At 40.7% G+C, this 24,922-nt stretch overlaps 2 protein-coding genes across 9 annotated transcripts; one reads left to right on the top strand and one right to left on the bottom strand.

Moving 5' to 3' along the window:
• Positions 1–313: 313 nt before the first annotated feature.
• si:ch211-166a6.5 (clustered mitochondria protein homolog) lies at positions 314–11,270 on the bottom strand. Of its 2 annotated transcripts, none has more exons than XM_058070905.1 (28): positions 10,927–11,270; positions 8,922–9,031; positions 8,472–8,643; positions 7,918–8,055; positions 7,676–7,830; positions 7,444–7,601; positions 7,234–7,350; positions 6,752–6,884; positions 6,579–6,671; positions 6,327–6,493; positions 6,070–6,249; positions 4,997–5,428; positions 4,845–4,918; positions 4,667–4,771; positions 4,488–4,588; positions 4,248–4,400; positions 4,071–4,133; positions 3,758–3,990; positions 3,587–3,671; positions 2,619–2,772; positions 2,387–2,526; positions 2,166–2,246; positions 1,930–2,055; positions 1,728–1,837; positions 1,551–1,644; positions 1,338–1,463; positions 1,177–1,250; positions 314–937 (listed from the first exon to the last, which is right to left on the bottom strand). In XM_058070905.1, the coding sequence occupies exons 1-28, from the start codon at positions 10,979–10,981 to the stop codon at positions 451–453; spliced, it is 4,116 nt and encodes a 1,371-aa protein (XP_057926888.1). In that variant the 5' UTR covers positions 10,982–11,270; the 3' UTR covers positions 314–450. The 2 variants fall into 2 exon arrangements, with proteins under 2 accessions (XP_057926888.1, XP_057926889.1); XM_058070906.1 differs by having other exon boundaries at positions 315–937; positions 7,444–7,598; positions 10,927–11,264.
• Positions 11,271–11,747: 477 nt separating this feature from the next.
• Positions 11,748–21,969, top strand: ddhd2 (DDHD domain containing 2). Of its 7 annotated transcripts, none has more exons than XM_058070907.1 (20): positions 11,748–12,075; positions 12,442–12,583; positions 14,390–14,582; positions 15,101–15,291; positions 15,385–15,474; positions 15,576–15,696; positions 16,250–16,339; positions 16,418–16,559; positions 16,647–16,855; positions 16,940–17,004; positions 17,088–17,207; positions 17,278–17,373; positions 17,523–17,699; positions 17,792–17,818; positions 18,450–18,605; positions 18,685–18,787; positions 18,869–19,030; positions 19,219–19,323; positions 20,017–20,197; positions 20,399–21,969. In XM_058070907.1, exons 2-20 carry the CDS (start codon positions 12,464–12,466, stop codon positions 20,478–20,480), a joined length of 2,430 nt encoding a protein of 809 aa, XP_057926890.1. In that variant the 5' UTR covers positions 11,748–12,075; positions 12,442–12,463; the 3' UTR covers positions 20,481–21,969. The 7 variants fall into 7 exon arrangements, with proteins under 7 accessions (XP_057926890.1, XP_057926891.1, XP_057926893.1 ...); XM_058070908.1 differs by having other exon boundaries at positions 11,749–12,075; positions 20,020–20,197; XM_058070910.1 differs by lacking the exon at positions 19,219–19,323 and having other exon boundaries at positions 11,750–12,075.
• The last annotated feature ends 2,953 nt before the right edge of the window (positions 21,970–24,922 follow it).

Here is a 24,922-nt window from a genome sequence, read left to right as displayed (position 1 = left end):
ATCACGAACCATCACCTTTTTCCTCAATTTATTTCCATTAAATTTTAAGAGTTGTTCTTGATCTTTGAATTCGTTTAAGGATAGTCATTGGTGCACGTAATGTGTTACTATCTGCATTTTAGAATTAGTATACTGTATACTCGTTGAGAAATGCCACCTTTTTCACCCATTTTGTGGAAATTGTGCTCAGTAACAAACAGCTGTGAGATTATTGGCACAACAACATCTACACAAAATAGATTTAATCACTTATTCAATAACAGTAACTACCTGCAAATGATGATGATCTGATTTTGTTGTGTGACAAAGACCAAAAAAAAGAAAGCTATACGGTAAAAAGTTTATTTTTAAAAGAAAAACAGCACTGGACCATACAGACCTCTCCCATCATTACATCATCTGTCTGTTTCTAACAGTGTGTCCACTGCGCCCATTGACAATTTGATGTTTTCACTCTTGATCTGTTCCATTGACTGAGATTTTTACCCCTCCATTGACCACAGTAGTGTTGGAGACAACAATATCTGCCCAGGTTGCCTTACTCTTCAGGCTCCCGGTGACCTTGTCTGATCCTGACTTCATCTCATTTGTTTGATCACAATGCATCTCTTCAGTGGTCTCGACTCCATTGGCTGCACTGGATTCAAGATCAGTGCAATCCACCATCTTGGGCTCTGCCTCACCTCCGGCCACTTCTTTTTCCTCCTCAGGCTCCACCATTTGACAATTAGCTGAGGCCGCAGTGTCGACTGAGGTTTCTTCAACCGGCTTTTCTTGCAGGCTTGGAACTTCCTTCCCATTTCCTATTCCTTGAGCTTGCTCCTTGTCCTGTCCATTCATAACCTCCAAGAGCTCGTTAGCTGCTTTGCTCATCAGCTCTTTTGCCACCGCTGCCTTAAGTTCCTGATGTTTCTGCTTCAACTCCTGGAACCGCTCACTGCAAAAAAAAAACAAAAAAACTGGTCATTCAATCAGACTCAGTCAGTTAATGAGTAAGGTTCCTTGTTTGGACAATTGATTTCGCAGAACGATACTGATAGTGATACAGAGCAAATCCATCTACGCATTTTCTATGCTGCTTATCCTCACGAGGGTCGCGGGGGTATGCTGGAGCCCATCCCAGCTGTCTTCAGGCGAGAGGCGTGCAATACTGTATGAAAACCACGAAACATTTACCTGACAGTAATCCTCCTGATCCCTGTGATCAGACCCATCTGCTCCAGAACAGTCTCACTTGTAGGAGACAGGCACTAAAAGGTACAGAGTAAGGGTAAGGAGAGAGTAAAGATTTTGCAGATTATATTTGCCTTTTAAATTGAAAAGAGACGGCATTTTACCTCCACTATTTGCTCTGTAACATTCCCTCCAGCCTGCCTTAGAGAACGTTCCACCTGCACTGCCTGCTTGGTAATTGTGCACAAAAACTCTTTGCTGCATCGTGTCTGAGGGTGATCCTCATCAAACTGTGTGAAGGAAAAAAATAACTATTAATTAAAGGCACAACAAATCCATTGTATTTCAGTCATACTCGCTAAGAAAATGATGCAGACCAGGGAGGTAAAAGCAGAAAAGGCCTCTTTCTCATGATTCATAGCCCCTCGGTAGTCTCCTTTGCTGCACAGCCACTGGGACATCAGGTGCTGACTGCATAGGAAAGAGGAAAAAGAGGTGTTGGTGATGCTGGGGCCAAACAATGAAACAGAGGATGCTACAAAAAAGCATCATACGTGAGAGCAGTGTGCAGATTTGTTGGGCCAAAAAAGGATGTGTTGAGTCTGAGGGCGTTTTTTAGATACTGCCCTGCTTCCTCCCCTGTTAACACCAATCCAAGACAACTCTGCAAGGAAAATAAAACCATGATTAATTCATATTTGTTTTCAATTGTGATATTCATATAGTGATATGATACAGTATTTTTTGATAACCTACATCTAGCATGGCTGTGTATGGGTGGTCCTCTCCATGGATGGTAAGTAAGAGATGGCGTGCTCTGAGCAGACACTTCTGGGCCAGGTTAGTCTCCCCTCCAGCATAGACATAGACAGCTAAGAGCGCCTACAAAAGAAATCACACTAAGACCATGTGTAGTTTCTCTAAAGAAATCCCAAGATAATTCAACTTGCTCAAACATAATAAAGAAGCAAAATGGCATTTTTTGTACTCACATATTGGTGAAGTGTATGTGGGTGGTCAAATCCGAGCACTCTCTCACTTATGACCACTGCTCTCAATTGGACACTGCGTGCCTTGAGGACAAAGGGAGTTGTTACAACAGTGTTAGAAAATGTTTTCACTGCTGTTTCAACTGTTAAACGACATCCTTGCCCTGCACAGATTCACAGTCAAATGTTAGATTGTAGTCATAGTAGGAGAATTTAGAGCCTACCTCAACAGCTTTCCCCCGCAGAAAAGCTAACTTGGCCAACAGGCTGTGGCAATAACATGCCTCATGATGGAGGTCATCGCATACTCTACCAAACAGATATGCAGCATCTTTCAGTTGTTCATAGCCATGATCCAACAGACCTGCAGTGGGGAAAACGTGGAATTTGAGAGTTGATTTTAAAGATACATACTGTATTGCAGCACTTCAGTCTCAGATGGACTGGATGTCCCACCTTTCTGGAGGGAGTTCTGTGCAGTACGAAATGCTTTGGAAGCGTCAGAAATGGGCATGTGAATGTGTTTGACGACAGGGAAGATGTTGATGATGTCATCAGGTCCAATGGGAGCTTTGCTTTGGCTTTCAAGCATGTAGTCCCTCAGTCTGAGCTGGCGTGGACAAAGAATGAACACAAAAATCATGATCATGATACTGATCGTCATACTTTATGTTACTAAACTTATGTATTCATTGTACTTTGTTGGTTACTTAGTTTTTTTGTTTGTCAGTAAATCTGTTTTATCTTTGCTCCCTCCACCTCGTCACTGTTGTTGTGTCCATGGGCAAGACACTTCACCCGCCTTGCCTCGAGTGCTACACACACTGGTGTGTGAATGTGAATAAATGTTTGGTGGTCGGTAGAGAGGCCATAGGCACGCATTTTCAAATCAAGTTTCCAACTGTCCATCCAGGGAAGCTGTGGCTACAGATGTACATAGATTACCAGCAAGTGACTGAGGAGTAAATGAATTATGGGATCACTTCACTGTGAGCTTGTAAAAAGCTTTAGAAATGGCTTTCTAATTCAGTTAAGGTATGTTTTAGCGGGATGAGGGCAACCAGTTTCCACACAGGGCCATCTAGGGTTGTATTGTAAGGGTTTTTCTCCCTTTACAACAAAAAGTGGCATTAAAAAACTACATTTTGTTTCAGTTGTGTTGTTGTTGACTAATATTGATAATATAGATTATCTGAAACACCACTGTAAAATGAATCCATTATTATAGTACTTTGTAGCTTCATTCTGCAATGGCCAAGAAAATTATGTGTCAATAATCTCATGGAATCTAACAGTCTAATCAGATGGCAATTTATAAAGGAATTATAATTATAGTGTTACTACAATTGACTAGTGACAGAATGGAAGAGGACTACAACTTCATATCTAATACGATATTATATTATTGATATCATATTTAATACCTGTACTCCAGTCTTCAAACAGAACTCTCTGACCAGGGAGATTTTCTGAAGCCCGTAGCGTTCGACCAGTTGGTTCAGACCAGAACTGTTCAGAAGAAAAATGGCAGTTGTGAAAGCGATCGCACTTCAAACAAACTTAAAATCTGAGCAAACAAAAAGCCTCAGCCTTACCCAAGGCTATCGGAAATGCTGTATGTTTCCTCAACATCCTGGCAGACCAAGTTCCACAGCTCGACCGCAGTAAGCGTGCTCCAGGTCGTGCTCTCAGAGGCCCCAGGACCTCGGCCACGCCGCCTTGACTTCTTCTTAGTGTCCTCTCCCAGCGAGGTAGCTGCGAAGTGAGGGACCAGTAGGCAGCACAAGAAGTGACTGACAGCTGTAGCCAGACACGGCATGTCCACTCCCTGCAACAACCCCAATCACACACACTATTTAATGACATGAACAATAAGGTGTACGTGCCTAAGACAGCAATTACAAGTACCTGGAGGAAACTGTTGAAGACTCTCCTTGTCGAGCGCATTAAAATTTCACAGATGGCCAATCTCTGGTGAAAACATAATAAAGAATGTTTCAAAATATGCATTGGAAGGCAAGTACATTATGAAAACTAGTTCAACTTAATGGTGGGTATGGTAATAATTTTGTTTTGCTGACACACCAGTAAATGCCTCATGCGCTCTTTGTGCTTTGACTGTTTAATGGCTTTGATCACATGACCCAGATAACGCAGGTTGATGCCTCTCTGGTGTAGTGCTTCTTTCAGAGAAGCTCCGTCCATGGGGGTATCATTGCTCTGAAGGCAATGGCTCACCTACAAACACAAATAGTTAAAGTAGATGTAGAAATTAAACAACAGAGGTGTATACAGTATAATAACACCAACAATGGATGCACATACAAAAGCTGGTATCTGGTGGGTGACAATGAAAGCTGCAGCTTCACGTAGTAATCTTTCATGCAACTTTATTGATGCGCTCTCACTACTTGGGAAAGACACTCCTGAAAACACAGAATGACAAGCCCATTTTGTTTTTATGTAAATTGAGTGAAATCACATACTGTAGTTTCTCTTGGTACCTGGTGAGAACAGATTGGGGCACAATCGCATCTCAAAGATGATGTCGCTAAGAGAGCCCACCTCTTTACAAGCAGCCCTTACAGCTTCAGTGGCCCGAGAGTCACCTGCAAATAGACGTTTGTGTTTAAATGATGCAAAGACTTCACAGTATGCTGATATTTATATATGACTTCTTACAAGCTGTTGCACACTCTTCAAAGCCTCCATTATCATCCAATTTCTCCTTGACAAGCTGTGTGAACTGAGTGTGTCTAAAATAAATAGAAATCTTTCAGAAAATAATACAAAAAAGAAAGAAAAACTATTTTTTGGGAACAAATTTGACTCACTTGTGCTGGATAAATGCCTGCATCAACTCTGGCCTCAGTCTACAGAGACTGTGAGGAAAAGTCCTTGGGAGTCCACAGTCTTCCTGATAGTTCAGTGGCCAGCCTTCTTTTACACTCGTGCTGTTTTCTTCAGCTCTTTTGCAGCTTTCTTTCAGTTCCTCTTCTCCACTTTTTATCTCACTGTTCACATCTGCACAGTAGTTGGCATCAGCTGGGAAAGTCCTGAACACATCCAGTATGTATAACCTCCCATCAGCCCCCAGCAGTCCCTGCGCGTCCACTGAAGTGAACAGCGGTACCCGGTGACCATTGGGTGCTGCGACAACATGTTTCTGCAGGGAAAGTGCTTTGGCGGAATGAGCCAAGAGCTCAAGCATTCGTCTGCGATGGGGGGACTCCTGGCATCCTGCATTCACTCCATAGAGCAAACCCCTATTCAAGACAAAAACATTACATATGTAAACTCAGACGAGAGCACGAGTGACTCTGCAGTAGGATCAGTTGTAAGGTCCAACATAATCATAACAGTTTTTTTATATTTAGACCAAGGATCTCAAACTTGTGGCTGGCCACCATATTTTGACATCCAAATTTAGTGTCCTGGGCAATTTGTATTAATATTTTCTACATGTACCATATGTATATCATAGCAAATTTGAGTCCCACAAGAGGTTAGAGGCTCTTCAGCTTGCTAAAATGAAGAGGCTCAATTGCTTGTCACACAGTTTCATGAACAGGTGGGTCACCTGACAGAACGCTAACTACAATCATGATGCAAACACAGAAATTGTGGCACAACATGTAACAGGTAAGTAAACACATGTAGGCCACTACTACTACTATAAGGAATAATAAAAACTTCAGTTAATTTGAATCAAGTAATGTCAGCAACGTTTTTTCCAAAAGGTGCTGCAAGGCATGCTGGAAAGATAGAAGCACTGTCAGCAACGTTGTGTAAAAGTGATGCCAAGCCTCTGGCAGCAATAAGTAGGCAAGAGAAGCCTATGTTCTGAAGAACAATTCATTTTCTGAACTGATACATATAGTAGCTACTGTATATTCATGAGCCGTACCGTGAGACAGGTGTGGTTCCTTCCTCCTGCTCAGTGCCTTCCAAACCAGGAGCCAAACCCTGGGCAGACAGGCGCACTCCTCTGTAGTCAACAATGGCTGTAGGTAGAGTGTGTAACCCCTGTAGTCCCTGTAGATCACTGTAGGCCTGAACCCCTTTAAGCTCCAATCTCTGAGCAGCCCTGCAAGTTTACATGGTACAATAACCACAATCACAGGCTTTCATCAAGCAACCTTTCTTCTTGTGTTGTGTCCTTACCTGCGGCCCCTCACCCCACCAAACACTGCACTTGCTGCCCCCTGGCTCATGAACAGACCACCGAACAGAAAAGCTGGGTCCTCAGGGTTTCCGTTGACTGGCTCTGCAAAGCCTTCAACCACTGTCTCCGCTCCTAGGGACACTGTCCTCACAAATGCACTGTTTACCTGTGAAAGGAGTGCTGATGTGTAAATCTCGATATTTCTTATGACACTAAAAATAACTGCAGCCACTTTTATGGTTTTTGGTTACCTGTAGAAGTGCTCTCTCCCTTCGGAGCCTCTCCTCTTGGTTGGTTTGTGGAAGATCTCTGGCTGCTTGCAGCTCCTCATTCCAGTCTGGAGCCTATGTTAGTGACACATAACAAACTTAGTTTAATTATAAAAACCTTTATAGTTAAGAAATCTGTAATCATACGGTGTAACCTGGTTTGCTGGTTGCTCATCTACTCCCAGCCTGCTGAAGTTTTTTTTGTGAGTGCGGGTTGCACAAGGAGGACCAAGCCAGCATCGGGTTTGATAAGGAGTAGGCATCATCTCGACTTGCGGTACCTGATGCCTAAATAAATCACAAACAAATTTTACTATTTACAAAAAGGTAATTTAGAACCATTAAAATTTCAATCAAAAATGGTATGACCCACCATTATCTGTGCACCGAGAGAGTTATGTTTTATGGAATCGAGCTTATTGATTATGGTTCATGGTATGTTTTAACAATATATTCTGTTGCACCAGGTGTAAACTTGCGGTTAGCAGGACAGATATAATTTTATGTATAGATAATAAAAGCCATTCATTGGCATCAACTGAATTGTTCTTGCCAGAAAACATAAAGATGCCTGGAGAAATTACTGGTCAAATTGAGGTCCATGGGTCTGGTCCATTGAGTGCTATTGAAGTTTTACCTATTTTTAGTAAAAGCTTGTTGGAAGGCAGGACTAATATGACTCAGCAGGTCAGTGAAGCAGTGGCACACTGGGGATGATTGAGCAGGACGAGGATCAAATGCTTCCTGTGTAGATCTGAGATTAATAAGTCAAGTTAATTAGATCAGGAACATTTCATGATGCAAAATGTACAGTATATTCCATGAAATGAAAATAATATCTCTTAACCTGTTGATAAAGAAACCTTTTGGAGAAGATGTTATGTCACGCCGTTGTCCCTCCAAGGTCACCACAGTGATGTACAGGAAGTCTCCTTGCAGCTTCCTGTGTCCTGGAGGAGGGTCCCAACAGCTAAGAGACAGGTCCTTCATGTAGCTTGGGACCTGCTGACACAAACTTCCAAAATCAGCTAATGACATGTAGTTTATTTGTACAAACAGATTCTGTTGGTAAACTTTACCTCTGGTTGGGAGCTATGTGGTAGGAGAGCCATTAGCGGTCTGTCTGAGGAACCAGGCAGGAGGTATTCCGGAGGTGCTCCATCATGGGTGGCTACTTCTGGTTTTGGGTTGCTGGTGGATCGTTTCAGGCTTTTTCCGTTTGATAAGCTACAGTCTGAAGCAGCAGGTTTCAGCGGTACTATTTTAAATGTATGTCACTGCATTGACCTTCTGTACAAACAGTACAGTATGGGTGCCTTACCTGGTGTTGGTGCATGTGTAAGAGTCTCAAGTAAACTTGGCGATCGTCCTTCCCTCAATGCATCCTGGGGTCCAGATGTCCTCAACAACTCTAAGACTTGAGCCAAATGATGCCTGGCTGAGCAGACAGTGTAAGGCTCTGAAAAGACATTGCATGCATCACCTTATTGAACCAAATGCTGATGCTCTACAATGTTTCATATACTTAAAATGTTATATTAGTATTGGTTTTAAGATTTTACTAAAATATCACATTCAAAATGCTGAATAACATTGATTCTATGAGAAAAAATGTCAGTACTTCATCAACAGAAGAAATTGGATGGTCTAAGTACTACTGTTACACAACACACACAATTTAAAATGTCTCCCATTTTGGGATGGCGGCAATTAATATCTGGAATCTGGAATTGACAGCTGCTTTTGTTAGGTTCAAGCCACGAGACTGACTTATTGATAGCAAAATGGCATTCCTAAATGACAATAACGTGTCACTTGAAAATAAATTTCCAGTAGCAGCGTAGAGTATACAGACAAGGAAACAAACTCCTATACCCTCAACCAGACGGAGGACTGTTCCACGTTTGAACCCCTTGAGGCTTTGCAATTCTGCAAGGGGGTCCAGAGTTGCTCCAGCAAAGGCCAGGGACAGGTTGGAGCGTGGGGACACCTCATTTCTCGAAAGCAAAGTTGTTACAGTATCTTGAACCAGCCAACATCCACAGACCTTCAGACAAAGCAGAGGATATCCACACACTATTATATGTGCACTTTACAAATGTACACACAACAGCAAGAGCAGAATCAAACATAAAAAAACAGCAAATACTAATTTAATCAGTTCCAACACAGAGCAAGTAAACCAACTGTTTCACTATCATTTACATTGTTATCAGTAATTATAAACTCCATAAAGAATATGATGGACTGACTCTGAGTAAATTCACTGAAAGGCTAATGTTGAAAAAAAACAAAAAAACAAAATGCAGCCAGTTTTGTTTGTACCTGAAACTCAAACGGCTCCACTCCTGCTCCCTGGATCTTGACAGGGAATGAGGTGTCATCTCCTTGCTTGACAGCAGCGGCATCTTTCCCAGCAGTCACACTATTAGCATCTGTTTGAAGGGAGAAAGAAGAAAGCTAAATCTATTTTAATCCTACTCTCCTACTCTCACAACACTGGTCTGAACTAGGAACAAGCATTTTAATAAATATTTATCCATTAACAAATAACTAATTGCCACCGCATGGCGATCGAGTGGTTTGCACGCAGACCTCACAGCTAGGAGACCAGGGTTCAATTCCATGCATGTTCTCCCCGTGCATGCGTGGGTTTTCTCCAGGTACTCCGGTTTCTTCCCACATTCCAAAAACATGCTGGGTTAATTGGTGACTCCAAATTGTCCATAGGTATGAATGTGAGTGTGAATGGTTGTTTGTCTAATGGTTGTTTGGCTGGCGACCAGTCCAGGGTGTACCCCGCCTCTTGCCCGAAGACAGCTGGGATAGGCTCCAGCAGCCCCGCGACCCTCGTGAGGAAAAGCGGTAGAAAATGAATGAATGAATGAATGAATAATTGCCACCGCAGAACACTGCATGAATATAGGTAATCACCCCATCATCCCTGTTGTCATGTTGTACAGTGCATCGATTCACAGTAGCGATTCGCGGCCCCACAAATTTGCAAATTTTTGGTTGTAATTTTTTTTTTTTTAATATATTTGTTTGCATGTCATTCACCTTAAGTCTGTGATAATTTATGAATAAATATGTGATAAAGGCTGCAAGGGGGACGAGTGGTTAGGGTGCAGGCCTTTTTTTATGGGTTTTGCTGGTGGTCTTGGATCATAACCCCTTTGAAAGCGGGGATCTACAGTATTTCATTCGACAGCAAACTTGTTGACACTGAATCATCAGTCAATTCCACACACACACACAACATAATCCTTAAGAGCAACAATCAACTACTTGATGAATTCATTATTAAGCCCACCCCTTGTTTAAATTATAGTATTGCATGTGTATCAGTCAACAAATGAATGACTACGAATTGTGATTCATATTTCTAGAGCAAGCACTTTGGAAGGTGAAAGTGAGGCCAAAAACATAAATGGGTGTGTCCTTACGCATGCACACACACACACACACACACAATAACCCCACCCTCACAGGGGGAGAGCAGGACCTAGCATGCACAACCTACATTGTGACTAAACCTGTTGAATTTGCATGTCTTCTAAGGTTGACGGGACAACCACACCCAGCAGCGGCATGTGGAGACTGCAGAGTGTTAACGTAGATAAACTAACAAGGCTTTAACATTGCAGTGAAGCATGCATGCATATTACTACATCTTTTCTAAGTACGCTGCACACCCATCAATTAGGAATGTAACCGTTCTACAACAGAAAGCCTTGCTGTCAGTGTGAGAGTCCACCATTGGAAAGCACCCAAAAAACAGCTTTTGTGTTTGCAATTGGCTGCAGGAAGTTTCCTCCTCTTTGTTGGCACTCGGCCACCAACCTCTTCTCAGTTGGAGTTGACTTAATGCAACAGAAACCTTGCATGGTTGACAACTTTTAGTATTAATGTCTTGGTATTTAAAACAAAATTCCAGGTTTAAGGCCTAAAAGGTCACTTTCAGTGACTTTCGAATGAGCTCTTGGTGATGAAGCTTTCGAAGACTGTGCCTGTAAATTAAGGAGAATAGGAATGCCGTAGGGCACTCTCACCTGCAGACAGGCCAGCGCACATTCAACCGTAATCACTCTATCCTGTGTAAAGGGAGTGGCAAAGGTAAGAGACTTATACGAGAATGAACATTCCCTTTTTATTCTAGGATATCAGGTTGTGTCTGTGTGAACATTTGAACAAAGAATGTCAAAAAGCTACATTATCATAGCAACAGAACCATGTTGAATGTCCCACCTTCTCTCACTCTCCTGCTAGGGAGGCAGCAAAGACATGGAAGGAAATGGAATGAAAGGATACAAGAGTGTTTGAAAGTTACCATTTGTCTTGGCTTGATTTCTTCCTCCTGCTCCTTTCCTCACTTTGTCCTTCATGTCTGCAGTTGATTTCTTTGCAGTCGTGTAGTGTTTTGGCTACACTATGCTGGAAACTGCTACGGTCTTGTGTCAAGCTGGAATGCAGCACTGGGGTATCCGGGTAAATGTGCGGCTGGATTGCTTGTGAGCCCAGCAGAGGCCCCACCCTCTTGTTGCTCCACACAGTCAGCTTACTCTGCGTGTCTCCCACACTTTGTTGGGTGTGTCTATGCATACTATCTGTGCTCACTCTTGCTTTCCCCAGCATGCTTCACTCCTTAAACCCTGGAGGAGAGGTGGGAATGCAACACACAGTTTGACTGGTCACGGTTAGACTTCAGTCAGCACAGGAATAATTTTTTGTTTGAAATGAAGCGAAAAATAGAGTGAATACTTAAACGGTGATATTATTGACTGGGTAGATTCCTGGTTAACTTAATACTACGAGGAAATGTTTCTCCAAATGGGTGTGTCTATTTCTTGTGACGTGTTACTCACAAATAGTTGAGCTATTAATTTACACATTTACACTAAGCACGACATTTTTGTGCGAAACAAACATCTAAATTATGTTCTAAGTTGTTATTATACTAATGAAATGAAGTGTATACAAATACAGAAACACTCCAAATTACTCAATATGCACAAAACGTTTCACTTTAAAGTTAAAATATGTCTACTGACTTAAAATGAAGAATGACCACCGCATTTTTAAATGAAGCAATAAAGTTTTGTTTTCACAAACTTTCACAGCCATGACGTTACGTTTGGGGGCGGCGGTCTGGTGCTTTTATGTACTTCACGTAAATAACACAATCACTTTCACTTTTCTGCATTTCGAACTTGGGGGTTGTGGTGAGCCGTCAATATTGTAATATAACGTAACAACTTAAACGATTTTATTTGTTTATCTGTTAATTTTTTATTTATCAGCAATTTCTTGTTATTTATGTGGTTATTCACGAGCGCATCACGTGAAATCCTTACATTTCCGATAACCTTAAAGTAGCAGCGTTTGACAGAATGCTGTCCTTGGCTAATGGCTAACCTAGCTAAAAATAAGTAACAAATACGAAGCCTATACATCCATACAAGTGTTTTGAAGGTTGACGGTGAGTTTAAATTTACTTGTGTTTATCTGAAACGTTTACAACACTAAGGGGATATAAAAGCTGTGTTTTACTCGTGTTCCGTGTCGCTTTTGGAAACCAGCTAGCTTGAAACATAAACACCCTGTCTCAATGCCATGATGGACATAGTACGTTCGAGTATTACAATGCTTTTAAATACCGTTAGCAAGCGGTTTCCATCGTGTGGTACTATTACAGCTATGTTTAGTCATGTTGACAGTGTTGGCTAACGTTTCATTGTTTATGTCGTATATCTCATCATGATGATGCAGAGCTCGTCAATATACATTTCGAATACCAGTCACTCATGGTTAGGTACTGTGTTTCTGTTGCCCCCGGTCCTCTCAGGTCACAGCTGTAGGTTGATCTAATGTCATTTAGTTCTGGTGAACAGCGGGGTCAGTCTCCAGTTACCCCACCAGTCAAAGTCCAGGACCTGTTGAACAACCCTGGGCACAATGTGACAGCAGAGAGAGCATGTATGGACCAGGTGAGTACATTTGGGTGTTTGTCATTCCTTTACCAAGACTTCGCTGTGAGTTTCAGGTATGGTCAAACATTGTTTGATTGAGTTTGAGTAATGAGGCACGTTTTATTTCCAACACTGGTATGATGTGCATGCAGCTGGATGTATTTTTAACATTAATAATTAAGTCCACTTGAGTGTGACTGACTGAACCAACTTATTGAAAGCATTGACTTTAAGTAAGCCAGCAAGTTTGTAGGTCGTGTGACCAAAGAGTGGGTGCTGCTTGGGATTGTTTTTGCTTTAGTCACCCATACGTGACACTAAACCTTAAACATCTGACTTTGGAACAGCAAAGTGCAAGGCTGGGAGTATCCTCCATTCACGTCTTTGATACCACAAGATTCAATGTGCCAAAAAGTTATGTGTGATCACCAAGACGGTGTACGAGAACTGTGGCAAAAATTTTGGTGAACATTTTTGTCAAAAACCCATTCATTTGAATCATATAGGGTGTTTGTCCAAATAAACCAAATAATTGCAGACATAAAAATAAAAAATCAGCATAATGCAGCTATGCACATACACATTGTAACCTGCAAAACATTTTCATAACATCAACTAATTTCACTTTGTTACAGGTTTGGTGACTCTGAGTCCTTAAATGGAAAACACAGTGAACCACTTATTTATGGAAAATGTGTCAATATTTTAAGTGAAAAATAAAATTAACATGCTAATTCAGTTAAATATAGCAGAGAAGAGTCTAAAATCAGTGCATTGAGATGTGTTTAAATGTAGTTGAGCCAAAGAATCCCGAAGTTTAAAAGTTAAACACCTATCCATAGAGATGTTGGAAATAAATAAAATTGGTCCATGGCCCAGATTTCAGCAAATCTCTGGTTTGTTATTTGAAATAATACTGAAATCTAGTCCATCCACAAAAGTTTAACCAAGTCATGATAAAGTAACAATGTGCCTCTTTGCAGCAACTCCTGACACTTTGCACAACTTGAAAGCTATGCCAAGCAGCTCTAAAATAGTCTATTGACTCAGCATTGTCACAATTCACACCACTGAAGTCTCCATAAATCTTGGTGCTCAGTAATTCTTATTTAGTGTGAGAGTTGGTTTGTGCTTCTGTTCTAATGGACAAAAATAGCTGCAACATTCTTTACCCACTGAGCGACAGTGTGGCAAAATGAAGACACTGCCCTCGTGTCTTGGCATGGAAATAGCTAGGCTATAGGTGAAAGTCACATACTGTTCCTCTTATGGTTTCACACACCGTTAACATTTAGAGACAGGCACAGCTTCCACACTACTGTGTCTACTACAATGTTTAGCTACTGTATCTTTTGTTTTTTTAATAAAGACACATCCGACAAATTATTAATCGTCCTTTAAATGTAGACAGTCTCCTGACTTGGCGATTGTCTGATGGAGCTGCTATGTCAAGCAGTGTCAGGCGCCCAAATCTTTTAAGATTCAAGGAAACAAGGCTGTTTACAAGCTGTAGTTGTGTCACTCGTACAAAGCGGGGGAAGCAGGATTAGAGGAGAGCAGAATAGAACAGAGCTTTGTGTGCATTGCTGAGTGGAGTACAAGCCCAATCGCTTCCTTTTCACTGTCCTTTACTTTGGCGCATAGTTTCAGGTTTCTTTGTTCAGGAGTTAATAAAACAAAACAGACTGAGCTCAGATTTATGTAATTGCCATAGTTGAGATACAGATACAGTAGGTGCAGAGGTAACTTATAAGGCAATATGGCATTATTGTAAGATTTGATTTCATTTAACACTTTGACTGTTACTTTGCCATTTTCCTCCAGGTGTCGCCTGCTTTGGATGAAGCCTCTCCTGGCTCGACTTCACCCTTTGAGATGCTTGAAATGGAGCCTGTTCCTGCTCCCTACCAAAAGGTGGCGCCTCACTGGTTCTTCTGCAAACGGGCCGATGACAACACTCTGTGGTTCCCTTTTAGCAGAGAAGACTCAGACAAATTAGAGAATGCTCACAACGCAGGTAAGCATCTACAAACTCTGTACAGACCAGATGAGGGGTCAGGAACTAATTTTGGCAAAAAGGCCAAGAGTGAATGCAGAGTCTCAACACACCTGAAGATTCACAGGTGCGTAGGAAGCAGGTGTAGCCAACAAAGTGTTCAAAAAGAGGTTCCCACACACTGTGTCGCTCTCATTCATTAGTTTATTCAGGTAACGTTTCGGTCCGTTTGACCTTCATCAGACATATTGGCCATGAAAGCCACATATTTTAGATTAAAATGCATTAGAATTTTTTTTTTATGTTGAACAGTATTTTTAACACTTTTAAAATGTCAACGGATAAACTTCTTCTGGCAAACTGAGCCATAAGAGTGATGTTAGTGGTGTGGTTCTCAAACTTTTGCTTTTTATGTTACACTGTATTTTCACACATCCCCACTCAAAAAAGCTATGTGAGACTCTGTGTAAATATCTTGTGCAGAGATCTTAAAGTGCGTGTACATATGCTAATGTGTGTCTGCGTTAACTGCGTACCAGGAGACGATGAATGTGAGGTGGTGGTGGCTGTTGATGGGGAGCGCTATGATGTACATGTCAAGCAGAGGAAGCGCTATGCTGTATACTGGGAACAAGCAACCACTGAAGTCCGCCGCTGCACCTGGTTTTACAAAGGAGATAAAGACACCAGGTTCCTGCCATATCCAGAAGATTTCAGCAACAGTCTAGAGGTAGTCCAACACTAAAGCAGTACCTTCAAACTTTTGGTATTCCGTAATTGGCTTGAGTCTTACTTGTTGGCAATTTCTTTTCCAATTTATCAGGATGCCTATAAGATCGCTGTTACCTCAGATGAGTGGAAAACGAAGCTGGATTTTCCCACTGGAGAAACTGTCATTTTACACAATCCCAAGGTAAATCCTTCCCCTGAAATATTCCCATAAATGGTCTATTCAAATGCTCACATTACATTCTTCTGTTTAATGTTTTCCCCTATTTATTGTCATCCTCTTAGCTGATAATGCACTATCAGCCATTAGGCATGCAAGAAGACTGGATCTCTTCGCCATCAGAGCAGACCCGTCCTAGAACAGTCAAGCGAGGAGTTGACAACATTGCTGTGGAAATACCAGATGGTATGTGTTTTGATAATAGTGGTATGTTCACACACTGATGACTTCATTACTTTGATATCCAGTATAAGTGCTGTATTGTACAAAAAGTTTATTTTTTACAAAGATTACAAGAGTGCAGGTCTAACAAGGCTGCTAACAAGGACATTTTGTAATTAATAATGCCAGGGCTGTCAAAAATATTATGTTAATGGAGGTAACAAATAAATTGAAACCATAGACAGGAATCAAAATGTTTCTTACTGATGTGACAAAAAGGAAATCATTGGTACTGTCAACGTTATTTTCTACTTGATATTTATTTATTCCGGATAACAAATGTGCAGGAAAAAATATAATGTATAGTTTTATGTATGCTGTCATGGATACAAACAGTTGATGAATAAAGTAGCCCATTGATTATAAACAACTTCCACAATGATGTAGTACAGTTCTACGTCATTTCTAAAAACACTACTAAAAATATATTTGACAATTCCGTGCATTCTGAACTTTTTTGTGTATATTTACATAACTATAGCCACTTTTGAGATTTCATATTCTTATTTCTTTGCAGGTGAACCAGAAAAGGTGGACCACCTCGTATTTATGGTTCATGGAATAGGTCCAGCATGTGACTTGCGCTTCAGATCTATAATACAGTGTGGTAGGTGTATTTCATGTATAAATGCCTTTACTGTGTAGAAATATATTTATCTTTTCTGTGTTTTTGTTCTTCCTGTAGTAACTGACTTCCGGAACGCTTCACTGTCCCTCCTGGCCTCTCATTATAAAAATGCTCAGCTGGAGGGCAAGGTGGGCAGAGTGGAGTTCCTTCCTGTGAACTGGCACAGTGCTCTGCATGGGGATGCTACTGGTGTGGATGAGTAAGTACATGGAGAGACGGAGTACTCCAAATTCCTCTATTTTTAAAATAAAACATTCTCACCAATCTTCACTTCTTTCCTTTCCAGAGATATCCATAGGATCACTCTGCCGAGCATCAGCAGACTGAGACATTTCACAAATGACACCCTGCTGGACCTGTTTTTCTACAACAGTCCCACCTACTGCCAGACCATAGTGGACACCGTAGCCTCAGAGATCAACAGACTACACACGCTCTTTAAACAGAGACATCCAGCGTTCAAGGGGGAAATGTCTGTTGTTGGCCATAGTCTTGGTTAGAGACACACATCACGCATTAGCTCATTACTAACAAATAGTCCCGTGGATCATTAAAACACTTACTGTGCTCTTTTGTCAGGTTCACTGATACTGTTTGACATGTTAACCAACCAGAGAACTGGTTCAGAATCTTCCAGAGGCAAGGTAGAGTTGCATTCACTGTGATTGCTTTGTCAATACATTGATTTAAGAGGTAAATAAAAAAACAAACCCTCTCTGTGCTAAAGGTTCTGTCTGAGGACCCCTGTCATCCAAAACACGACACACTGGAGCAGGCTCTCACCAGACTTGGCCTGCAGCAATACCTGCCCACATTACAAGCAGAAAACCTGGATCTGGAATCACTGGTAACACACACACGAAAAAGCAAATGTAATATATTCAAATAGTATTATGCATGGTTTTATCTTTCTTTAGGCTCTTTGTCAAGAAAATGATGTCAAAGATTTAGGAATTCCACTTGGACCACGGAAGAAGATCCTTAAATATGTCAGAAGGAAATGTTTTTCAGAGGTAAGATACTGCCACTTAAGTTTTGGAATGGTCCAACCTTTTTAACAATTTGAAATAAAATGAAGTCTCAAATGTTTTAAAGTCCCTACTACAAACATTAGCCTTAGTCATACACAAACATTTTTTTGGAATGCTTTCAATTTGATTAGGATTACAAAGCAACACGGCAGCCAAAAGGGCTGCAAGATCCACCTCAAGGTTCTGCCACCAGTGAGGACAATGGTAATTCGTCACCAGGATCGGAGGCACAGAAGGCCCAGTTACACAGAACACAGTCCGTCACCAGTTCCGTAGACTATGAATATTTCAACATGGGCATCGGACAGGTACCATGCATGCATGCACAGGCGCAATTATTTCTGCTTCCCGCCTTCATGCATCACCTTCCTGCTTCTCTCCTGCCTGCTTGCCCGGACAGACCAGTGAAGGCATAGCCAAGGGACAGGTTTGTCTCAAGTGGTCTCCACATGATGGCCTTGGCACACCCTATAGCGGCTTATGGTGTATTATTGTAATGGCTATTCAGGTTGTGTCATGAGGCTGGTGTATTGGTCCCATATATTGGAAGCCAATACCACTTTTGACTTTTTGTCATTCAGTTCTGCATGAGTAACCAGCTCCTGTCCTTACCTGCTCTCATTCTCTCTAAACTTTGTCTCGATGCTCTGAAAGTTTTTTTCTGACATCCCATGCATCATACTTGTCAAATTGAGAAATTCATAATTGTCTCAACCAAGGGTGTCAAGCTCAATTGCACAGGCGGCCAAACTCAAAACCGCCTTGAGGTCATGGGCCGAATCAGACAAATGCGTCCCACCCCAACTACCCACCCCACCCCCTGCCACAGGCTGAACTGAAACTGACAGAATTACTTTAGTGCATAGATTATTGTAAACATGTTTGAGGTCTGTGGTGCAGCCTGACTTAATGTTATTTTCACGTTTTTCCAGTTCAGCGGGCCACTTAAAATGATGTGGCCACATTTGGCCTGCAGGCCTTGAGTTTGACACCTGTGGTCTGATGTAAACTCTTTTGTTGTTTTAGTTAAATAAGAATTATTCACCTTCTTTCTCAAGGTATCCATCAATTACCCGCAGCTGGCATTCCACCCGCAGACCTTTTTTGCATTTGGATCTCCCATTGGAATGTTCCTGACTGTCCGAGGGCTTAAACGTATCGATCCCAACTATAGCTTCCCAACCTGCAAGAGCTTTTATAATATATATCACCCGGTATGCAACAACACATATTCAAACTTGTTCCATACAATGGTTTTTAAACATCTAATGTCTTGCTTGTTTTGTCGTGTAGTATGACCCTGTCGCTTACCGGATTGAACCCATGATTATATCAGATGTTGATCTGGAGCCGATGCTAATTCCCCACCACAAAGGCCGTAAGAGGATGCACTTGGGTATGGATATGCTTGTCTATCATTATTGTGGTGTGAGCTTTTCTTTTAGTAGGGCTGCTTATCTATCTCTTTGCTTTCTAGAACTGAAAGACAGCTTGACCCGCATGAGCATGGATTTGAAGAATAATGTACTGGGATCATTGCGCTCAGCTTGGCAGTCTCTTGCCCGACTACCTGTTGCTGCTCTGCCCCCAGTGGATGAAGGAGAAACTACAGTAGAGGGAAACTCTCAGGAGACACAGGGTAGAGTGATGGTTTTAGGTTCCCAATATGTTTCTGTGTTGGTGTATATGTATGTGTGTGTCTAACCCAAATATCCTCACACTCTCATCACTCTCTGCTTGCCAACATCCTCCCTGTTTGTCTATAACTCTGTCTGGTGGTCACACCTGCTTTCCTCACCCTTTACTGCGCTTTACTGCAAACCTCAGCCTTGGGTGCACTTTGTGCTTCTGCGCAGAGGGAAGAAAAAACTGGTGACTTTTGGACAAAAGTAATTGATTGGCCCAGGGCCCTTCATAGACATTACTTACAAGGTAAGACAATGTGGTCACATGGATGATCTAACATGAGAGAATTCCACAGCACTCTTGAATTAGTTGATCTAACAGCGGCAGGTAGAGAAGCAGCTCAATTACAGTAGCACTGTGTGTGTGTTTTGGCCTTTTGTAAAGCATGTGCTTGATTAATCAGCAATTGTGACATTTTTCCTTCACCATTCCATCCATTCTGTATGCCACTTAACATTGGGACCGTTGTTGATATGATGCTAATTCTAATTTAGAGTCTTCTCTAAATCTAACATGGAAGTACAGTGCATTTAACCTTTAGCGAGGAGGTTCTATCCTTCATTCCTATCTCATGACATAACCGTCACATTTTCAGTTAACAAAGTACCTGCATGATTTTTCAGCAAGCAATTCCATTGCTTTTGTCTTTTAATATCAATATTTAATTTAATATGTATTTTATTTTGCATGCCCTTAGTTTTTTTTACTACTTTTTCTTGTTTTATTTTCTTTTATTATTACTGCTGTTTTATGTTGTACCACCACACCACAAAAATTGTGTAAACTACGCGACCATTGCAATAAAAACTATTCTGATATATAATTATATTTAATTAATTTTATCTTTAACATGAATGTCCCTTATAAGTTAACCTATAAAGTTGAGTCTAAAAGCTAGATATCTGGTAAAATGATGGTTGACCTGTCCCTCTGTTCCAGCAGCAGAGAACGAGGAAGCAGAGTTCAAAGCGCCCATGGACCAGCCGGAGCCAGCAGAGCAGCCCGAGATAAAAGTGGGAATGTTGAATGGAGGAAGACGAATCGACCATGTGCTCCAGGAAAAACCTATAGAGAGCTTCAATGAATATCTGTTTGCTATTCAGTCTCATCTTTGCTATTGGTGAGTCCGACATTGGTGTCCAGGTGTTGTGGCCTGAATAAACTTTCATTTACTGTAAGTCCACTATGTTCTCTATTTATTGTTATACTTGTTGTATAACAAGTGTTTCAAACATGTTTACAATAATCTATGCACTAAAGTAATTCTGTCATGTTGTTCTTTATTATATACTTTTAAAAACACTGCCTTTTTGCCTCCCAGGGAATCCGAAGATACAGCTCTACTGCTGCTAAAGGAGATCTACGACAAGCTGGATGTGACATTGGAACAGCCGCAACAGTAATTAGATTTTCCTCAATAAATCCCACTTCTGCAGTGGGTACATAATGGACACTTGACAAGGTTGTGCAATCATCTTCAATGAATGCCTTAATGCCTGCAACAATTGGTCAGGTGAACTCTGGTTCTGTCAGTCAATATTTCAGTCACCACATACGTGGGTTGGTGACTTATTTATTGATTCAGGCCTACTCTGTTGCACTAGTCTGTCTTTTAAGCACTTCATTGTTTTCTTACCTTGCACTTTTACTGTTTTCAACATGTCATGCGCACAATTACATGTGAATAATGTAAAAGATTTAATGTAAAAACTTGGAAGTATAGTTAAAAAAAATATGGTTGCTGAGTTAGACTTTCAACCTTGATTTGTTATACAGTAGGAGGAGGTCAAACTCTGAAGTGACCGGTTCTTTATCCTATTAGCATTATAAATAGCAATGGCGTTGTTTTGGTTGACTGAAATAGTTTTTTGGATATTTAGGCACCATCCCAAAGAAACCCAAAGCTGCTACACCTTTAATGTGCAATGTTAAACTGAAGTTGATCCTTTTCAGTTGAGCTTTAATAATTTTTTTCAGTGTTATAGTCACACAGAAGTGTGAAGCAATTCAACTTAAAATTATATGCATAGATGTGTGCCTTTTCAGTACTGTCCTTCGCCTCTTTGTGGCCGACTTCAGCTTTCTGCATTCTATAAAGGCATTTTTCAAATACATCTCCAACGGGCCAAATCATAAAATCTTTGCGCCAATGGACTGTACACTTATAGTTTGTCTTTGTATCACATGTACAGTCGTGTTGTTCCGCTTCTCTCAATATATTCCAGTTCCCATGGAGTTTAGACATTTAATTGTTTGTAAAGTATGTGAAGCGGTATTCTTATTACTTGTCATTAATTTGAGTAAGAGCTCAATCACCAATAACATTTGAAGCTGTTTATATAGCACCTATCAAATATTCATATAGTCTAAATCCTGCACCATCTTCATCGCACACACCTACACATTTTAAACGACAAACTGTACCACACTTTCCCAAAAAGCACTTCTTTACTTGAAATCTCAGCTTATATCATGATCACAGTGTTAATGATGATACACACAGAAAAGAATAGCTCTTTTTACCTCGTGTGTGTGTGTTTTAATAAATCCATGTCTTGCTTGGTATTTTGTAAGTATGTCAGTATTTTTATTAATTTGAAACCTGTATACAAACTACACTGAGTGATTCTAGGATTTAAACTTTTTTAAACCCAGTGCTTCTCATTTATTTTCTGTCATTCCTCCACTGGTGTACAGAAATGTTTTCACGGCTCACTATTGAGAAAATAATATCTATATCTGTACGGCACAGACTGAACTCAAAACTGAAATCAGCTAAATGCAACAAAATGGAGAGCGGTGAAGCATACGAGTGTATATTTAAGAGTCGAATTACATGCTGAGTACGACAAATGAATTCATGCTGCCAGGTCTGCACTAGTATTGATTGTCAGTCCCCCCCCCCCCCCCCCCCCCCCCCCCCCCCCCAAGTCAGTCTGACTGACAGTTCTGTTTACTATTTGAGAAGCACTGGCTTAACCTAATGTGTGAAATTCATGTTTTGTTTAACCAGTATATAGAAGCTTTTCAATTGAAATATTTTTAATGAAAAAATATGATTACCATGAATTCTGTTATCCAAAAAATACTACAATACAAAAGAAATTATGTTTTTCATGAAGCAAATTACAGTTATTTCTCTGCATTCCTTAAGGGGGAATATACCTTTGTTTGATTGTGTGAAAAATGATATAGTAGTTTCATTTTTTAAATTGCCAATAAATGACATTTTAAATTTCACACTCAACAGGTTTTTGGGTTTCTGAAATGATTTTATGTTGGTGAGTCTAATACTGTATGTAGACAGTTGAAATATCAGCTGTATTACTGATCATTCATTACAGATTCAACTTTTACAATGGAAGGATTTGCCCAACATTTTTTGGCCACCAAACCGTAAGGTAAATAATGTACTAGTGAACACATTTCCAAAGTAAGATTTGTTTTACATCGGCAAAATGCACCACTAACTTGGTTCAAATCCCATCCAGCCATCCATTTTTGATACCCTGGGTAGGGGTATGCTGTCTTCGGGCGAGAGGCGGTGTATACCCTGGACTGGTCGCCAGCCAATCCCAGAGCACATGCATATAGACAAACAACCATTCACACTCACATTCATACCTATGGACAATTTGGAGTCGGCAATTAACCTAACATGCACGATTTTGGAATGTGACAGGAAAATCTGAGAATCGAGCCAAAGCTCATATCCCACACAATGAAAATATGAGTGACAGGTACTAGCAACTGTGCACAAAAGCTATTGCAGTGCACTGAGTCTTATAATATTACCAGTGTCTGTGTTTTTGCTTGGAAGGTGTTTGGTTTGATGACCTCTGGGTATGTATTACAATTGTCAAAATGGACATCTTAATGGGTGGTCTGAGAATACCGTGCATTGTATTGCAATATCTTGCCCAAGGATGCTTTGATATGATTACGGGAGCATGGAAGATCGAACCCATAACTCCAGGTTGGGAGACGACTATTCTACCACTTGAGCCATGCCGCCCTTCTACCTTATTCTATTGAAGAACAAGCCCTCCTAAAGGGAGAACATAGTCTATGAGGACACACGAAGAGACTTCACCTTCTTGATTGCAGAAGGCAAGCCATCGAGAGCAACTGCATTGTCCTCAATCCCATTGTGGGACTAATATCACCAGTACAAATATTATATATGTATGTATAATATTTGTGAACACATTTTTTTTATTTATGGGAAACATCATTTATGGGCATGTAATCAATCTCCTTTGTTTGGTAAAGCCAAACCTTGACTTTGTTTCTTCTTCATATGCAGTGCATCAGCTTGATAGTTGCACCATAAACCACCAGGACAATATCACCCTATATGCCGATCTCATTCACGGCGCAAACACGAGTAACACAATTCTTTTTTAGCATCAAGCTTGGGTGGATCGACAAGGATATGATCTACTCGTCTTCGAAGAAGCAAGTTTCCATACGATGAGCTAGTATGGAAATATCGAAATTGTAGCATGATCCGCACGTCACTAGTTTGCCAAAGACATGGCTAGAGCAAAGGTTTGTCTTTTCTTTTTCTTCATATTCTTGCACCCATGCTTGAATGTATCACTTTGCCACTTGTAACACTGTCACGCAAATTATCAACTAAATTCTTTTTCACAATGTACTTAAGTTTGTCTGTTTTCAGTGTAGTAATAGCTAGCTAAATAGCTAGTTGCTATTACTGAGGAAAAGCTAAGTTAAGCACGAATTTACAACCCTACACATATTGGAAAAACACCGTTCACACTCATATTCAAACCTGTGCACAATTTACAAACAAGTTTCCAAATAACATTATTAAATTATCTTGTTTTTCAGTTTTCACTTGCTAGCACACCTCTGTCTAAACTCGGCTAACACGTGGCTCTTATTATAGCAGCAAACTATATATATTTTCATTGTCGGTGACAATTGAGTGAGTGAATCAAACATTTTTGATTAACAAAGAGTTAATGTGAAGTAAAAAGTGATGCTTCTAAACTCTTTCCTCTTCTGACATAGTGGGATTTATGCTTGCAGCTGGAAGTAACAAACTGCATGAGCAAGCTAGAATGCCTTGTTGCCATGGACAATCCTGAGGGAGCCACACGCACAGAATCCAGCCTGGCATCATCTTCTCTGCAGGTAGGAGAATCACCATCATTTATTAATTTCACTGCATTTTGACTAAATAGACTTTCTGTACTCTCAGAACAAGCCTTGCATACATACTTTATGTCACTTTAATTGTGCATGAAAGTAAGAAAGCCATTTGGGGTGGTGGTGGTCTATTCGAACAGCATGTCACTTTGATTTGCATGTTGCACTGCTCACATTTAAAATCTTCAAATATGCCAACATTTAGACTTCTAAATAAGAGAAGCCATTATCTAATATGTTGATGATTTTTAATAATCAAGACCAAATAGTACTGCTCAACCATCATAAAGTATGTTGTTTTAGTGTGCGTGTATTTGTGATCACAAATAATTTCACTTTGCAGGACGCCAAATTGTTAAGAATGGAATTGTTAATGAGGCCACTTCCTGGTTCATGGTGGATGCCAAGCAGATGGAGGTACCACTATGATTTGTTGCAGGGGTGGACCATGCCTTTGATACCATGGTGCCTCAAACTGTGATAAAGAATTCCTGTATTAGCTCTTTTATACAGACACTCACCAAAAATGATTTTTTTCTCCCTTGTTCCATGCGCCACCCCTCTACAAAGTTTAGTGGAAGTGGGTTTTGTATTTTCAGTGGAATGCTTCTAATTGTATCTGTGTATTATTTTGTGGCCTACATGTGCACAGTACAGTACAGTAAGAAAT

This window comes from Doryrhamphus excisus, chromosome 4, assembly GCF_030265055.1.
Source record: "Doryrhamphus excisus isolate RoL2022-K1 chromosome 4, RoL_Dexc_1.0, whole genome shotgun sequence".
Classification (NCBI taxonomy): domain Eukaryota; kingdom Metazoa; phylum Chordata; class Actinopteri; order Syngnathiformes; family Syngnathidae; genus Doryrhamphus; species Doryrhamphus excisus.
This window is presented reverse-complemented; position numbering and strand designations above follow the sequence as displayed.

Bases quoted from the DNA above. Each gene is read 5' to 3' on its own strand.
- ddhd2 (XM_058070907.1), top strand. From the start codon at position 12,464: ATGTCATTTAGTTCTGGTGAACAGCGGGGTCAGTCTCCAGTTACCCCA. The intron at 15,475-15,575 runs GTAAATCCTTCC...TCATCCTCTTAG, and splicing joins TCATTTTACACAATCCCAAG to CTGATAATGCACTATCAGCC. The intron at 16,856-16,939 runs GTTAGAGACACA...CTCTTTTGTCAG, and splicing joins TGTTGTTGGCCATAGTCTTG to GTTCACTGATACTGTTTGAC.
- si:ch211-166a6.5 (XM_058070905.1), bottom strand. From the start codon at position 10,981: ATGAAGGACAAAGTGAGGAAAGGAGCAGGAGGAAGAAATCAAGCCAAG. The intron at 9,032-10,926 runs GTAACTTTCAAA...CCCTTCAAACAG, and splicing joins AAATCAAGCCAAGACAAATG to ATGCTAATAGTGTGACTGCT. The intron at 6,250-6,326 runs GTAAGGACACAA...GTAAACTTGCAG, and splicing joins GGTGGGGTGAGGGGCCGCAG to GGCTGCTCAGAGATTGGAGC.